This window comes from Microtus ochrogaster, linkage group LG4 (genome assembly GCF_000317375.1).
Source record: "Microtus ochrogaster isolate Prairie Vole_2 linkage group LG4, MicOch1.0, whole genome shotgun sequence".
Taxonomy (NCBI): domain Eukaryota; kingdom Metazoa; phylum Chordata; class Mammalia; order Rodentia; family Cricetidae; genus Microtus; species Microtus ochrogaster.
This window is the reverse complement of record NC_022030.1, coordinates 31,038,100-31,051,213: the sequence shown is the minus strand read 5'-3', so window position 1 is coordinate 31,051,213 and position 13,114 is coordinate 31,038,100. Positions and strand designations below refer to the sequence as shown.

General features: G+C 38.7%; 1 protein-coding gene across 9 annotated transcripts in view; it reads left to right on the top strand.

Annotated features, from left to right (window-relative positions):
* Positions 1-13,114, top strand: part of Pam (peptidylglycine alpha-amidating monooxygenase) — a 294,614-nt gene that overhangs the window by 214,541 nt on the left and 66,959 nt on the right. For all 9 annotated transcript variants that reach the window (XM_026786116.1, XM_026786114.1, XM_026786115.1 and 6 more), the window contains exons 9-12: positions 618-685; positions 1,804-1,884; positions 2,147-2,223; positions 3,263-3,366. In XM_026786116.1, coding sequence (XP_026641917.1) covers positions 618-685; positions 1,804-1,884; positions 2,147-2,223; positions 3,263-3,366 — 330 coding nt within the window. The remainder of the gene's footprint in view (positions 1-617; positions 686-1,803; positions 1,885-2,146; positions 2,224-3,262; positions 3,367-13,114) is intronic.

Here is a 13,114-nt window from a genome sequence, read left to right as displayed (position 1 = left end):
AGGGAGAGAAGGAAGGAAGGAAGGAAGGGGAAGAAGGAAGGGGGAGAAAAATCAGGAGAAAGAGTGGAGACAGTGAAGAGACATGATTTGGGACTGGCAAGCCTAACTTGTGTAGGGCTAACTGGAAATTCAGGACTGGTTGGTCTGGTTACGTTGCTGGTAGTTTGTAAAAAGAATTCCATCATTTTAGGGAAACTCGGTTCTTTCTTAGGACCTTCCAGGGTGGAAAGAGACCTCAGATTATGGAGAATAATCTGCTTTCTTCTTTGTTTAGTTTTCAGTGTTAGTTAAATCTGCAACAACAATGAAACCTTTTTCAACAATCCTGACCTTGGTGTTTGACTGAAAAAGCAGAACGCTTAGCATAAACAAGTTTTTGTGTAAAGTTAGCCACCTAGGAACCCTTACCATATACCGTCACAGAAGTGAAGCAGTTATTAAGGGAAAAGTGTATCATATGGTCTATATCTTCTTCCCTCTTCTTCATTTTGGTTTACGTGAAAAACACATTTTATAAACCATTAAGTCATATTTGTCCAAGTGGGTATTTTGGCTTTATCACAGAATTGAGAGAAATGCCATTTTTTTTCTTTCTTTCTTTTCTTTTTTTTTTTTAGACAGCCTTTGATTGCCGGCATGTATCTTATGATGTCTGTTGACACTGTGATACCACCAGGAGAGAAAGGTAATGACCGCTTAGCATTTACCATTAACTCATCAACTAATGTATAAGAGCAGATTCACGGTACATTCTATAAGCTTATAGAATGATCGATATTCATGTATTATCTGAAAAATAAACCAGTTTTTAGCATCCTTGGATTTTAAATGAATTTTTAAAAAATTACTCTAAGCCAGTGATTTATTGGTTTTCTAATATTTATTTATAAATATGCCAAGAATGAAGGTCCTTGGGTTGGTTATATGTTGTATAAAGACTCAATTTTATCTTACAGACAAGCTATTCATTCTTCAGATGTAGAAGTTTAACTGCACAATGTACAGTGATATAAACTATTAAATGGATAGGTTCAAAATCAAGAGTATAAAAAATTCAGCACAGCTCAGCCTTCGTACTTAAATACAGTAATCTCTCCATTTGCAAAATGGAAATAACAACCTAGTCTTTCAAGATAGCATAAAGCTACAAGAATATATATGGCATCATTGATCCAATGAAAATGTCACATTGAATGTGTTATGTTTGCTTGAATGGAAATCTTTTAAAGTTAACGTTTAGTGTGGCTTATCTATTACTGTTTTTAAAATCTGTTTTAAAAGCATATTTTATTTAATATTTATTATTTGCTAGGAAAAAGGAAAAGTATATGGAATGAGTCCATTGGAAAAATGAGCTACCAATTTAGTGATTCTAGGTATTTATATTCATTTTTTAGAAATTCTTTTTGCACTAACATAAAAACAAATTTAATTTTTTTAGCAAAATTAATTTCAAAAAAAGGTAACAGATCAAGCCTTTGTCTTCATACAGAATTGTTCCTTATCATTCTTTTGTTAAATATAATAAAACCTTGAGGGGAAATTAGCATCCAAGTATATTGTATGGAAAAGATTTGAATAAATAAATACGAGGCACGAGGCTCATAATGCATCTTTATAAGATGTCTGGCACAGAACAAATTATTATGTCTGCTGGGTAATGAATAAGTGTTTGTTTCACAAGAAAACCAAGTGCCAGCACCTGAGACTACTTCACACATACTCTTAATTTAAAAAAAAAAAAAGCAAAAACATGTTTTCCAACTGCATCATGACTTCTGTCTGTGTTTCTGTTTCCCACAGTGGTGAATGCTGATATTTCGTGCCATTATAACACGTATCCAATGCATGTGTTTGCCTACAGGGTCCATACTCATCATTTAGGTAAGAATGCAAGCTGAATGTTAAATTATAAATATTCGCCATATGCTTGCTGGCTCTATAAACATAACATTTGAGTTTTACTAGACCTTAAATACAATTTTATCAAATTCCTTGAATTCTTACATGATTTCATTAAGATGTCAATACTTTGAATTCTGAAACTAGTTAGGTTTAATTTTTGAAAAGAGAGAAAATATGAGGTATGGATTTTGCTATTCTAAATGTTTGTTATATTGCACAATTCTGATTTGTGTTTATTAAGGTAAGGTAGTAAGCGGATACAGAGTCAGAGATGGACAGTGGACGCTGATTGGACGCCAGAGCCCGCAGCTGCCGCAGGTACATAACTGCCAGCTTAATGCTTTTCTTGGCACTTCTCTCGGGATGCTGACGATGCTTTCCTTCTGAGAAATATTTCTTATGAATTCCCTGAGAATTTTGTACACTTTGCTTTGATCCTGCTCAACTCTCCAGCTTCCCACCGATCCACCAGACCTCCCTACCCACCCGACTTCAAGTTCTCGCTTTTCTTGCTTCGTGGTTTTTATTTTTGTTATGCTCTGGAGTTCAGTTTATGTTGCTGGCTGCTCTTCTGAGTGGACCCTACCCAGGAATGCGGTCAACCTAATCAGGTGTCACACCATTAAAGACAACGAGCTCTCCTACCAGCAGCCCCCAAATGACAGTAGTTTCTTGGCTGGTAGGACTTCACACCTACCTCTCCCACCCGTCTTCTGGGAATCTCTCTCCCTCGAGCTAGCACAGGTCTTTTTCATGCTGTAATTTCATATGTGAAACTGCCCTGTTGTGTCCAGAAAGGACTGTTTCCTTGAAGTCGTCCACCACCTCTGGCTGGCAGTCACAATCTTCCGCCTTCTCTTCTGATGCTGTCTGGTGTGATCTAGACATCCTATTTAGGGCTGAGCATTCCACCCTGTCTTCTTCTCTGCTTGTTGGCCAGCTGGGGTCTCCTTGAATCGCCGCTTGCGCAAGGAAAAGCATTGTGATGGTGGTTGAGAGATGCACGGATCTGTGGGTGCAGTAATGTCATTAGGAGTCATCTTGATATGCTGTCAGCAAAACCTTCCCAACATTCAATCAGTTACAGAATTTTCTTTTAGTCTTATTGGGCATTGGGGGCTGTATAGATAGATTTTGTTTATTTTAGAGTCTGGCACCTGTGCTCTAATGTGGCATTAATGAATTAAGGGAGAGCTCATTTTTTATCTGGCAATGATTTGTGCAAGGATCAGGAGAGCTGTCCGTGTGTCTGTCTTCATCTTCTCTAACGCACAATGCTCCAAACCTCATATTCCAGCATGTAATTCTGGGTAATTGTAGTCATTTTAATGAGTTGTTATCCTTGTCTTCTGGGCAGGCTTTCTACCCTGTGGAACACCCAGTAGATGTTACTTTTGGTGACATCCTGGCAGCAAGATGTGTGTTCACTGGTGAAGGAAGGACAGAAGCCACCCACATCGGGTAAGATTCTGCACTGCCCCTATTCCAAGACAGTATATCATAGGTTAAGCCATTGTTGTGGGTAATAGTTATCTCCAAGAATGAATTAGACGCACCTTGGTACCATGAGAAATTACAATGAACTTGGATTATATCACTCCCAAGCTGATCGGTTTGGAAAAGTCTTAGACTGTGGCCTGGCTTGTGCCTACAACATTTCTTCCTGCCTCATCATTCCTTTGCATGTTGTAGTTATGAAAGACCCTGTTTCTACTTTGGTCTTGTCTTAATAAAGGTAATAAGATAGTGAAAGTTTGTTTTCACAAAAACCCATTTGCCCTTATTTTAAAGTTAATCAAACACTCAGACCCATGATTCTTTCTTTCCACTGAAGCAGATTTCCAGTCTGTAATTATCAGTTGCTAGTCTACTGAGTTTAGTATCCATCCCCTTTCTAATAGTGGATGGCAAGACATAACTACTTTTCAAAATTCTGATTCTCCATCAAGTAATTTTAATTTTGTCATAAAATATATTAACAATTTCTAAAGCATTAAGGTCTCTTCAGTAATATAGATTAGATATTTAAAATGAGGTGCAAAGTGTCTTGGACTTTCTGCTAGGGAAGAATGTAGATTGCCAGGTGGTTGTGCACACACCTTTAATCCCAGCTTTTGGGAGGCAGAGGCAGGTGTCTCTCTGTGCGTTCGAGGCCAGCCTGGTCTATAGAGCAAGTTCCAGGCTTCGAAGCTACAGAGAAAGCTTGTCTCAAAAAAAAAAAAAAATGCATGTGCTTCCTTTTCATGTTGAACTAGGCTCAAAGATACTTACTTAGGCCACTCGGAAGCTTGAGAAGTTACAGAAAGTAAAGTTGATGTAGAAAGAGGGTTTTCAGAGGAGCGGTAACTGCTGACAAGGAACCACACGTAGTGGAAGAAAGCAAGGACCAGGGGAGAATTTGAGGATTTTTCATGTCACTGTAAGACCAGTTTTCATTTCTTTGAATGGGAAAGCAGTATCAATTTGTATTAAAGAAGCAGCTTTCCAGTGCCTTTCATATTGTGTGAGGTTTCTTAACTTCTGGGAGAAGGCTGGAGCAAACCAGCAAAATTATTGAATTTTCATAAAAGAAGGAGGCTTGACAAGATGGACAGAATTACACTGGAACGAGGGAGCGGGGCTGCTCCTTCTGTAACAGTCTTTGACACTTGAGGGAAAGCGAGCCACCGCGTATTGATCAGCTGCTCTCCGTTCTGTGCTCTTGTGGGCCCACAAGAATGGTAGTTAAGTGCCAGAGGTTATTCTGTTAACCTTCTCAGTAAGTAAACAAAGCAGTTCAAAATAAATGCTTTCAGGGCATTCCGTGTATTGATTTGCAAGCTTAAGTGTGAGGAAAGTAGAAAATTTTCGCCTCAAGGACCTTAACAGTTTGGGTAGGGGACTTACAACCTTGGCTGGATTCTTTCCTTGAAGTTTTTTCTCTCTGAGGTAATTTCCACCATAGAAATTAATGGCTTGTTCGAGTGCCAGCATGAAAAGCCAGGGTGATCTCTGGGGGCCTCTTTCAGTTTCATGAGTCTAGAATAATTCTAGTCGTTTTAAAATTGTACAGTTTGCTTTCAGATAATACCCTAAAATGATGATACTACTCTATCCTTTAGTAACTCTCTTGTGGGATAAAGTAAATGCAATTCTTAATACAAAAGAAATAGAAATGGATTATAGGAAATTAAGTTATTTGGTGAGTCTATATTTTGAATAATAATTTATTCTACAGATACATTTTTTCTAGAAGAATAACAAACGAATGAGACACGTTTGAGAAACCTAATCATGAATAAAATTTTTACTGTAATTCTGCTTGCCTATGGTACGTAATGTGCCTTTCAGTTTAGAAAGATAATGTTTTTAGTGTTTCTGTGTTTTGTACAATAACAGGTATGATCTCCATAGGATACTATAGGTTCACAGGTGAAAAGGAAAACAGTGAATGTGTGTGTGTGTGTGTGTGTGTCTGTGTGCTTGCATTTGTGAATGCGTTCCTTGTTAAATTATACTCTTTAAACTTCCCTCCCATCTAACATGTACATGTATAGGCAGGCAAGTCCACTGGATGAAGGTCTAACCCAGAGCTTGAAACAGTTAGATCACGGTTCCCCCAAGCCAGTGAGAGGCCTCATGACGTTTTTCAAGAATTATCATCCTAGACTTTGGACGTTTGCCCTACACCACCCCAAAACCACATTGACTTTGGCCCACTAGTAAGATTTTCAGTTGAGTGATATTTCAAGTTAAACTCTAGTAAACTTAACATTTTAGGACTAGATAAAAGTTTGCTTAGACTAAATAAGAAGGTGAACCCAAAGAAAAACATATAGGCATCCTCCTGAATATTAACCTTCATCAGGCAATGAAAGGAGACAGAGACAGAGACCCACATTGGAGCACCGGACTGAAATCTCAAGTTCCAAATCAGGAGCAGAAGGAGAGAGAGCACGAGCAAGGAACTCAGGACCATGAGGGGTGCAGCCACACACTGAGACAATGGGGATGTTCTATCGGGAACTCACCAAGGCCAGCTGGCCTGGGTCTGAAAAAGCATGGGATAAAACCGGACTCTCTGAACATAGCGGACAATGAGGACTACTGAGAACTCAAAAACAATGGCAATGGGTTTTTGATCCTACTGCATGTACTGGCTTTGTGGGAGCCTAGGCAGTTTGGATGCTCATTTTACTAGACCTGGATGGAGGTGGGTGGTCCTTGGACTTCCCACAGGGCAGGGAACCCTGATAGCTCTTTGGGCTGACGAGGGATGGGGATTTGATTGGGGGAGGGGGAGGGAAATGAGAGGCGGTGGCGGGGAGGAGGTAGAAATCTTTAATAAATAAATAAATATTAAAAAAAGAAAACAAAAAAAGTTTGCTTAGAGGAAGCAATCATGATCAACAGTCAAAGTTCACATTAAACAGGGAGACTTAGTTTCCATAGTAGAGATTCATTTTAGAACATTGCCAGTGGGAAATAGATTTAGGCATGTTGATCCATACCGGATATCCCTGCTCAGTGAGTTCAAAGCCAACCTTGACTTTGACTGGACTTTACAGGAAGATAGCATCACAAACAAAACAAAAATATGTTGATTTAACAACCTGCCTGCTTGCCATGAATGAATAGAAAAAGGAAATATGGAATATTACACAGTAGGACTCTGTTCAGCCTTTACAAGAATGAAGACTGATTTGTTACAACATGGATGAATCTGACTTTGTGCCAGGTAAAATCATCCAAGAACAGAGAAACAAATGCTGAACGATGCTACTTTTAAAAATATCAAATTTATTTGAGTTGTGTGTGTGTGTGTGTGTTGTACACAAACACCTGTGTCCTACAGTCTGTATGTAGAACTCAGAGGACTGCTGGAGGGAGTCATTTTTTTTCCTTCTACCTTCGGTCTAAGGGATCGAACTCTTGTCCTTAAGCCTGTTGGCAGGTGCCTTTATCCACTGGCACATCTTCTCAGGCCACTGATCTTAGTTTTTTTATATGTGGAATGGAAAAATGATGAGGTAGGGATCGAGTCATGTTTAGCAGGAGCAAGAGACAGTGGGAACAAAGTCGGGAGAAATTGTTCATTGGAGTGCATAATTTTTAAATGGACAAGAAAATAGCTTTTCATTTCCTCTTAGACAAAGTGACAATATGCAATGATAAACATTTTAAAAATAAATAAATTTCAAGTATCTGACTATGAAAAAGTGATATTTCTGCAAAAAGGTAGATGCGCTAAGGTGTCTTAATTATTCTTTGTTATATGAACATGCTAAAAGATAATATTGTTCGTAATAAATGTGATGAATTAAGATGTGTCCGGCAAAAGAGGTGTTAAACGTATATTTTAAAAAATGTATTTAAATCTAGATAAATTAACAAATATACTCGAAGTGTATATATATGTGTATATATATAAAGTGTCATATATAAATATACATTTATCTTAAAATATAAAATGATACATAAGACCCCTCAAAAGTTTATACTAATAACATTTTATGCAAGTGAGTTTGTGAAGATTTATGTATTTATGCCTAATGGTGATGCCTATTTTACATTCAGTGAGATACTTCTCTAAATTAATTTAAAATGTTTAGTCAGGTTTAAACAAATAAATAGGCTCTATTTAAGTCAGTCAATTGAGCTAACTAAGTCAGCTAATCATCCTAGAAGTTTGTAGACTAAATTGTCGAAGTCCTGAGGATCATCAGGTGGCATTTACCTGCTGGTCCCACTTTCATTCTGCTCACAGTCACCCTGCAGGCTCTTCTCTTGTTGCGTTCCTTCTCCTTCAGTCCCGACTCTCTTCCCAAATGCTCCCCTCCCTACCTCATGTCTTTGTATGAATCGACATTGTAAAGCACAGCATTTGCAAAGGGGAAGGCACATGATAAATAATGACTCCTTATTGTGCATCTTTAAAAGCGTGTAACTTTTATAAAATAAATTATTTGTAATTTCATATTAACTTCCCAGGTTAGTATGACCCAATTTGGCTCTTCGTAAACCCATCTTCTGTTGGCAATAAGAAACAGGACTAGGGGAGGATACCATTAAGCTGGCAGAGTTTCGCTGCCTACACTACAAGACTGCAGACTTGGAAGTTTTCTAATGTTTCCTTTCAGAATAATTGGCACTTTTTCAAATCTTCATTATGTACCTTTCTATTATAAAATAATTTTATAAAGGCCCCTGTGACACTGAGATAAACGGTAGATACATAGATACAGATGAATATTTTTTAGAAATACCACACAAAAAGCAACCTATATACATTTAACTAAATCATCATTCAGTAGTATGCTATCAGAGCCTGTGTATTGTATTAGAACACGGTAAGTTACACACAGTTATTCAGCAAGGTTATTCTTCATCATTCACCATTCATTTCTTGAGGTTCCCATGCTTTCCAGACTCAATAAGGCACATCAGATAGAAAACTACTGATATTTAGTGTGCCGGCATAAAGAAGAAATTATCACCCAGGCACTGGGTTGTGACGGAAGTGCAGTGCTGCAGTGTTGGAATGTTGCTGGTACCCACGGCCGTCATTTCAGCGAGTGCACTGTCACTTGGGAATGTTTAAATGGCCAGGAAGCACAGCCTTCCTCTACCACTGTGTTTCCATGTGAACAACGATTCAGATCGGCAGTTGAACTGCATAGGTTGACCTCTGTGGGAAATAATGGTCTGTGTCAAAATCCTCCTCGGGTGTCCAGAAAACAGTCAATCTGGTATGAAGTGAATTTTGATTTTCAGGAATACAGAAATCAGGCAGAGTGAGATATGGATTTCTGTTTGTTTGTCTTATTTTTGTTGTTTGATGAAAAGAAAAAACATGAAAGATCGTGGAATAAAACTAGCGAGCTGTGCCTCTGCTGAGATGGTTGACTCCTAACCAGCCTTAGCAGGTGACGAGCCCCCGTCACACAGGAGGGCGAGCTCAGTTCCCTAGATTACAAGTCCCGTTAGGTGAGATAGGAATTAAGCATGTCCCTTTTCATTCTACCTCTCCAATGAAGTTTTCCTCATAGTAGCCATTATTTATAAATTATGTATCCGCTCATCTTTGCATCCCAGAGTCAGTACCTCCCTTTAACTGTATTGGTCGGTAGAGGAGTACTTCTCACAGAATCGCATGTTTAAAGATTGAACATACTCATCCGTTTCTAAGATGAATACATACCATTGATTGCATTAGTGTATCATGTGACTAGATAATGTGTGTAGTGTGGGCACATATGGATAATGTATGTGTACTTTTACACGTTTCTGCATAGTTTTTTTCAATGTAGCACATGGTAAGATAGTTCATGTTAGAAATTGCTACGTTATTTTTATTTTCACAAATTTACCAAAATAATAAACTATGATATTAAGTAGTAAAGAATAAAGTGTTGATTTTTAAAAAAAAATACTTAACCATATTCATTTTCTTAATTTTTACTTGTTTCTATTTTTGTGATTATGATTACATTTCTCCCTTCCCTTTCATCTCTTCCATTTACCCATCCTTGTTCTCTTTCAGATTTCTGACCTCTTTTTTTCATTCATTGTTATAGCATGTGTATAGGTATATGCCTATACATATATATATCTAAACGTAACCTACTCAATGTGTTGCTGTGAACTGCCATGTGGGTGCTAAGAATTAAATCCAGGTCCTTTGGAAGAGCAGTCAGTGTTCTTAACTCTGAGCCATCTATCTCTCCAGCCCCTCGTCCGTCATATTAACACACTTCTTCTAACAAGTCCACCCTATTCCTAATAATGCCTAATAATGACACTTTCTTTGGGAGCCATTCTTTCAAACCACCACATTCTACTCCCCGCCCTTCCAAAGGCTTGTAGTCATATCATAATGCAAAAATACATTCAGTACAACTTCAAAAGTCCCTATAGTATATCACAATCCCAAGCTTTTTTAAAAGTCTAAAAGTTCATGTTACATGAGATTCATGTAATCTTAACTCTTATCAACTTTACTCACTTATAAACATCAAAACTAAAAAGCCGATCACATACTTTGAACATGCAATGGCACAGGATGTACATAACCATTCCAAAACCTAGAGAAGGAAGCATAGTGAGAAAACACTGGACCAACGCAAGACCGGAAACCAGCTGGACAAACTCCAAAACCTGTATCTTCATGTCTGATGTCAAAACGCTCTTGAGATCTCCAGCTCCTTCCAGTTTTGTTGAATTCAGCACACTTTTTTCTTTGGGTTGCTTCCACTCCCTGTTAGCAGCTTTTCTTGGCAGCTATCCCTTGGCTCTGCCATCTCCAGCATCTTGAGGTCTGCAGGCAATCCAGGCTTTAACTTCACAACTTTACGAAGTGGCCTCTCTAGGCCTCCATTCAGGGATACACCTTAGACATTCCCGGTCTCAGAGATCTTTACACACAGAAGCAAATTCCATAGCCCCCTTTTTCTGCTGTTTTCTGTCGTCTTCTTCTCTACCTAAGTGTGGCTGTTCTGGAACCTGCTCTGTAGAACAGGCTGGTTTTAAACTCAGAGGTGTGCCAGCCTCTACCTCTGGAGTACTGGGATTAAAGGCATGTACCACCACACTCTACTCTAATTCCTTCTCACAAATTGGAAACTTAGCTGGGTGGGACCTTGCCCTGAGATCATCATTCTGTTTATTCCATTTCTTAATCCATTTATCTCCTTGAACACAGGATTTAGCTCTATTCCACTTCCTCATGCCCCTTTTCTCAATCTGTACATTTTGTGTTTTTATTTGCTTAGACTGCTCCTTTTCATTATAAACTTTTGTTAGAGAAGACACTAGTAACCACAAAACAGAGTCTACATTAGGCTGTTTTGAGATTTCCTCTGCCAATGGAGTTAATGCAAAACCCTTCACTTTTTAGCCTCAGGCAGACTTTTCAGACAAGGGCAGAAAGCAGTCACATTCTTCACCAAAATTTCACAGGAGTGATTTTTAAACAGCATCCTAACATTCTTCTCTTCTGAAACCTCTTGAGCCAGACCCCACAGATCGAATCACTCTTAACACCACTGTCTTTTATCCTTCTATTGATATGGCCCATTAAGTAGCATTTAAAGCATTTCACTGCTTTCTTAACTCAAACTCCCGAAGTCCAAATTCATCCAAACAAACACATGGTCGGGCCTTTCACAGCAATACCCCAGTTTCTGGTGCCAACTTCTGTCTTAGTTAGGGTTTCCATGGCTGTGAAAAGACACCATGACCACAAAAACTCTTATAAAAGCAAACATTTAATTGGGGTGGCTCAATTACAGTTCAGAGGTTCACTCGATTATGGTGGGACATGGCAGTGTGCAGGCAGACATGCTGCTGGAGAAGGAGCTGAGAGTCCTCCATCTTGCAGGTAACAGGAAGTAGACTGAGACACTGGGCAGTATCTTGAGCATATATGAGACCTCAAAGCCCACTTCCACAGTAACACACTTTCTCCAACAAGACCATATGTACTCTGCAAGGCCATAATTTCTAATAGGGGGTCATTTTCCTTTTAAATCACCAATTCCTTTGGGGGTCATTTTCTTTTAAACCACCACAAATAGATATGGAGGGAGTGTACATCCTTGCCTTGTTTCTGATTTTAATGGAAATACTTTGAATTTCTTTTCTTTTAAGGTTAATTATTAGCTGTGTACTTACTATAAATTGCATTTATTATGTTGGGGTATAGACCTTGTATCCTGTGCTGGTTAGTTTTATGTCAAATTGACAGATGCTAGAGTCATTAGAGAGGAAGAAGCCTCAATTAAAAACATGCTTCTATAAAATAGGGGTATAGGCAAACCTACAGGGAATTTTCATAATCAGTGATAAATGGTGAGGGCCCAGACCATTGTGGGTGGTGATTTTGAGTTCTATAAGAAAGCAGGCTTAACAAACCATGTGGACCGAGCCAGTAAACAGCTCCCCTTCATAGCCTCTGCATCAGCTCCTTCCTCCAGATTCCTGCCCTGTTTGAGACCTTGCGTTGAGTTCCTTCAGTGGTGGACAATGATGTGAAAGTATAAAGCTAAATAAACCCTTTCCTTCCCTGTTTCCTTTTGTCAGTATTTCATCACAGCATCCCTATTTAAGACACGTCCCTAGTCTAAGACTTTTATCATGAAGGGCTATGATTTTGTCTTCCAGTATGTTTATGTCGTGTATGACATGTATTGATTTGCCTGTATTGAACCAGCTCTGCATCTCAGGAATGAAGCCAACTTGAGCACGGTGGATAATTTTTTTGATGTGTTTTATAATTTGGCTTACAAGTATTTTATTGAGAATTTTTGCATTTACTTTCATAAGGGAAAATTGATAAATATTTTGTTGTTGTTGTCTCTTTATTTGGTTTTGGTATCAGGGTAATAGTGGCTTCATAAAAAGAATGAAGCAACATTTTTTCAGTTTCTATTTTGTGGAATAATTTGAGGAGTATGGCCATTATGTCTTCTTTGAATGTCTGCTAGAACTCTATGCTGAATCCATCTGACTCTGGCTTCCTGTTGCTGGTGGCAGGAGCTTTTAATTAATGTTTCTGTTTCACTAAAGGTTATGGGTCCTGTATTAATAAAAGTTCTCTAGAGGAACAGAACATCTAGAATGAATCTATGTATATAAAAAGAGAATTTATTACCAAAGCTTATAGGCTGCCATCCAGCTAGTCCAACAATGTCTTTCTGCTGATGGGAAATCCAAGAATACGAGAGCTATTCACTCTAAAAGGCTGTACGCTTCTACTTACCTCCAGTAATCCTTGGAACCCCAAAGAATCGGTTCTAATAGTAGCCAAGGGATGCCTTAGCGTCATACATGAACTTGACAGTGAGAGTGAAGGCAAGCACGCAAAAAGCCAAAATTTCTTTCTTCCACGTCCCTTTAATATGGGACCACCCATTCCTGCTGACTTTAGGTGGCATCTTGACGCCATGAAGAAGTGCATAGTGAACAGGTGTTTGCTTGGGATTGCTGCACTTCACTGTTTGCTCTTCTTTTCCCGAAAAGGTCATTAAAATGACGTAGATCAGATTTGCAGTAAGAAGCCCAAATGATTTCTGAAGCATTATCAGAGCTTCTCCTCGCTGCAAGAGCCAATTCCTGAGGTCTCCCAGGGGCTATATGTTTTCACAGCTTACAGGAATCATATCCTATTTAGGAAAGATTTTTATTTTTCCCCCTTTTGCTGATGTCATCTGTGTTGCTATGGAAAAGAATT